The 3,800-nt window shown below is 64.6% G+C and overlaps 1 protein-coding gene across 1 annotated transcript; it reads left to right on the top strand.

Moving 5' to 3' along the window:
- Positions 1-295: 295 nt before the first annotated feature.
- LOC309793854 (forkhead box protein J1-like) lies at positions 296-3,250 on the top strand (the record flags this gene model as incomplete). Its single annotated transcript, XM_082604631.1, has 2 exons — positions 296-793; positions 2,483-3,250. 2 exons carry the CDS (start codon positions 296-298, stop codon positions 3,248-3,250), a joined length of 1,266 nt encoding a protein of 421 aa, XP_082460757.1.
- Between the last annotated feature and the right edge of the window lie 550 nt (positions 3,251-3,800).

Consider the following 3,800-nt stretch of genomic DNA (forward strand, 5'->3'; position numbering starts at 1 on the left):
CCCAGACGTCGGCAGTAAAAGATCCTCCCCAGCTGCAGGAAGGATTTTAGTAAGAGCCTCCCCCCTCGCCCACACTCTCCCCTCGGGGGTGGGGAAAGAGGGCTCAGTTCCCGCTCTGGTCCCCGCAGGCACCACATTCCGTTTGGAGGAGGCTACCCCCGGATCGCGGGATGGAAGCCCGCTTCCGGGAGGCTGCGTAACTGAAGCCGCGGGAGTCAGCGGGCCGGAGAGCTCGGCGGCCACCCTCGGCTCGGCTCGTGGATGTTGACAGCCCCCTCGGAGAGTCGCCGCAGATATGGCGGAGAGCTGGCTACACGTCTCGGGAGCAGGGGCAGCGGAGGAGGCCGGACCGGAAGGCGGCCTGGAGGAGTCCAACGCCCTGAATGACAGCCTGACCAGCCTGCAGTGGCTGCAGGAATTCTCCATTCTCAACGCCGAGCTCCCCGCCCTGCCTTCGGGGGACACCGACCCCCACGGCTCCCACGAGCTGGCAGGCTCGGCCGAGCCGGGGTCTCCCCTGGCGGCGGACCCCGCCTGCCTGGGGCAGCCGCACACACCCGGCAAGCCCACGTCCTCCTGCACGCCGCGGAGCGCCCCCTCGGGGCTGCAGGCCTCGCCTCCCGACGACGTGGACTACGCCACCAACCCGCACGTGAAGCCGCCCTACTCGTATGCCACGCTCATCTGCATGGCCATGCAGGCCAGCAAGGCCACCAAGATCACCCTGTCGGCCATCTACAAGTGGATCACGGACAACTTCTGTTACTTCCGCCACGCTGATCCCACCTGGCAGGTAGGGAGGCACTCCCTCCCTCCCTCCCCATGCCCGCGCGGACTGGACTCACATCCCAGATCCGCAGGCCAAGTAGGCGCGGTACGGCCAGGGCCCCGAGAGAGGAAGGCCGTCCAGGAAGGACCTCAAGGGAGCCCAGTGCTTGGACTGCTGCCCCTTTGACTTCAGAGATGGAGGAGGGAGGATGTTCAGAGGGCTGCAGGGGTGCCGACATAGAGGTTCAAGTGGAAAGAACTTGTGACTCGTCCGGCAGGCTCAGCCCAAAGACCAGGGCTGAACTATGCGTGGACACAGCCCCCCAGGGTAGGTTGATGGACTGAGGGACACATTTTTGTCCCAAGTCCTGGAATTCCTTGACACTACCCTCCTCAAGGTCAGTTTGTCAGGGCCTGACTGGAGGCAGAGCATCGTTCCTGCCAGACTCTGCATCCCGCCTGCTTTCAGTTGGCTGGAGGGGCTCTGGGAGGGGAGAGGGGCGTGCTGCAGGGTGTGAAGGCCATCTGTGTCCCAGTGGAAGGGCTACGGGGCCTTCCGAAAGCTGCTGTGCCAGCCCCCACCCCAAGCCCTCCCTAGTTTCCTGCCTACACTCCTCCCCCTCTTCTCATCAACCTCCCTGGGGGGACAATTACCTCAGCCACGTGCTTTCCACAGGGGCTCTTTCCTCCCACACTGGCTTCATGTTCCAAGTCTCCGGAACCTGGCACAGAGCAGCCAAGGGGCCCAGACCACCATGTAAACCTCCCAGTCTTGCCAGGGGGCACTACTCACCTGCCGGCCCCACCCACCAGGCCCCAGACCCCTGTGCCCCAGCGTGGTTTGGACTGTGCACCCAGGCGTGAACAAGGCAGGATGGTGATTCAGGCTGGGCCCTCAAGGCCCTGAGCCTCTTCGACCATCAGGATCAGGGGCTACGTGGGGACAGAGACCCTGAGGATGCACAGATCCTTCCCTGTGGCACAGGTCACAGGATCAGAGTTCCTGTGATCACAGCTAGTCCACGATTGCTTGGGCCCTGACCCTGGGGCAGGTACCATTTGTAACCTTGGTGAGAAAGCAGAGACCCTCCACTACCCCCCACCCTACCCCAAGCCTGAGAGGCCCCAGGAATGAGCGCTATGCTCTTGGCTGGGTAATAATCAACTGAGGCCTCAGAGCCTGGGGTGGGAGGAGGGGGACATGGTGGGTGAGGGCCCAGGCCAGCAGCCGGCTCTAGAAACAAGGAAAGTCATCAGATCCTCCCACACTTCATCCCCCCCCCCACAGACACACACCCTCACACCCACTCACTCATTTCACAAACAGAGAAGGCCAGCCAGGCCCGGGCAGAGGGAGATGGCCGTCCAGGACCTGGGGGAGCCAAGGCCTTTGACCAGAGGCCGCAAGCAGCGGGGTAAGGGAGGGAGGGCAGGACAGGCTGGCACTGAGAGCCACCCTGCGGCTCAGGGCTCGTATGACCGAGCAGGCAGATATCCTGGCCAAAGGGAACAAAAGCCCCCGACAGCACTCCCAGCTCCTGGTGCCCCGTGGCTGGTGTCCCAGAGCTTCCCGCTCGGAGCAGCGCCTCTGTCTCCCCTGCCCCCATCGGAGAGAAGGTGGTGGTGGGACTGGCAGTGGCGCTAGGAGCCCCCCATCACTGACCCCACCCACTCTCCCAGCTGTCTTCCTTCTCTCCTACCTCCCTGTGTCCAGAACTCCATCCGCCACAACCTGTCCCTGAAGAAGGGCTTCATCAAGGTGCCTCGGGAGAAGGACGAGCCAGGCAAGGGGGGCTTCTGGCGCATCGACCCCCAGTACGCCGAGCGGCTGCTGAGTGGGGCCTTGAAGAAGCGGCGGCTGCCCCCAGTCCACATCCACCCGGCCTTTGCCCGCCAGGCCGCGCCAGAGCCCAGCGCCGCCCCATGGGCCGGGCCACTGACCGTGAGCACCGAGGCCCAGCAGCTGCTGCGGGAGTTCGAGGAGGCCACTGGGGAAGCGGGCTGGGGTGCTGGCGAGGGCAGGCTGGGGCGTAAGCGTCAACAGCCGCTGCCCAAGCAGGAGGCCAAGGTCCCGCGGCCCTCCAGCCCCCTGCTGCTGACCCAGGAGGAGCAGGGTGAGCTGGAACCCCTCAAGGGCAACTTTGACTGGGAGGCCATCTTGGACGCTGGCACGCTGGACGGGGAGCTGGGCACGCTGGAGACCTCGGAGCTGATCCCGCCGCTGAGCCCTGCCTCACACGGGGACGTGGACCTCACCATCCATGGCCACCACATCGACTGCCCTGTTACCTGGGGGCCTCCAGCGGAGCAGGCTACCGACAGCCTGGACTTTGATGAGACCTTCCTGGCCACATCCTTCCTGGAGCACCCCTGGGACGAGAGCACCCGTAGCTCCCTGCCCCCCGAGCCCCTCTTTGAGGCCGGGGATGCCACACTGGCCTCTGACCTGCATGACTGGGCCAGCCTGGGCGCCTTCTTGTAAGAAGCCAGGCCCTGCCCCACCTCCAGACAGCACCGAAGTCTGGGCCCAGACTGCCCCCCTCCCCGCCAGTGCAGGCCCATGGACACCCTACCGCCCAGGCAGGGGCTGGGCCAGCTCACCCCACCAGGCCACACGGCCCCCAGCCCAGGCCATCCTCAGATTCTAGTCCAGCAGGCTGAGAATTGGGGCCCAGGACCCAAATTGCTGCCTCCGCTCCCCAGCCCCCCATACACACAGTGTTTCATTGATCCACTTCTTCCCTGCCCCAGAGACACGCTAAGGGCCCTGCACTATGAGAGCTGCGGCTTGGAGGGGCCCTGGCCAAGCTGGAAACATCAGTGCAGGGTCCGCCCCAGAACACCTTAGCTTCCAAGCTTCTCTCTCTCCTGCTCTCCTCCCCAGGTCTCTATCCAGAGCAAGTTCCCAGGTACAACCAATGCTGATTAGGTGACTGCAAATGAACACCCAAGAGGCCTCTCCTGGCAGTCTGTGAGGAGGAGCTAGGCGGAGGGGGGAAGAGAGAGGAGACAGAAAGGAGGCCGGGGTGCCG

Source organism: Mesoplodon mirus (genome assembly GCF_964341445.2).
Source record: "Mesoplodon mirus genome assembly, chromosome: 18".
In the NCBI taxonomy this organism is placed as follows: domain Eukaryota; kingdom Metazoa; phylum Chordata; class Mammalia; order Artiodactyla; family Ziphiidae; genus Mesoplodon; species Mesoplodon mirus.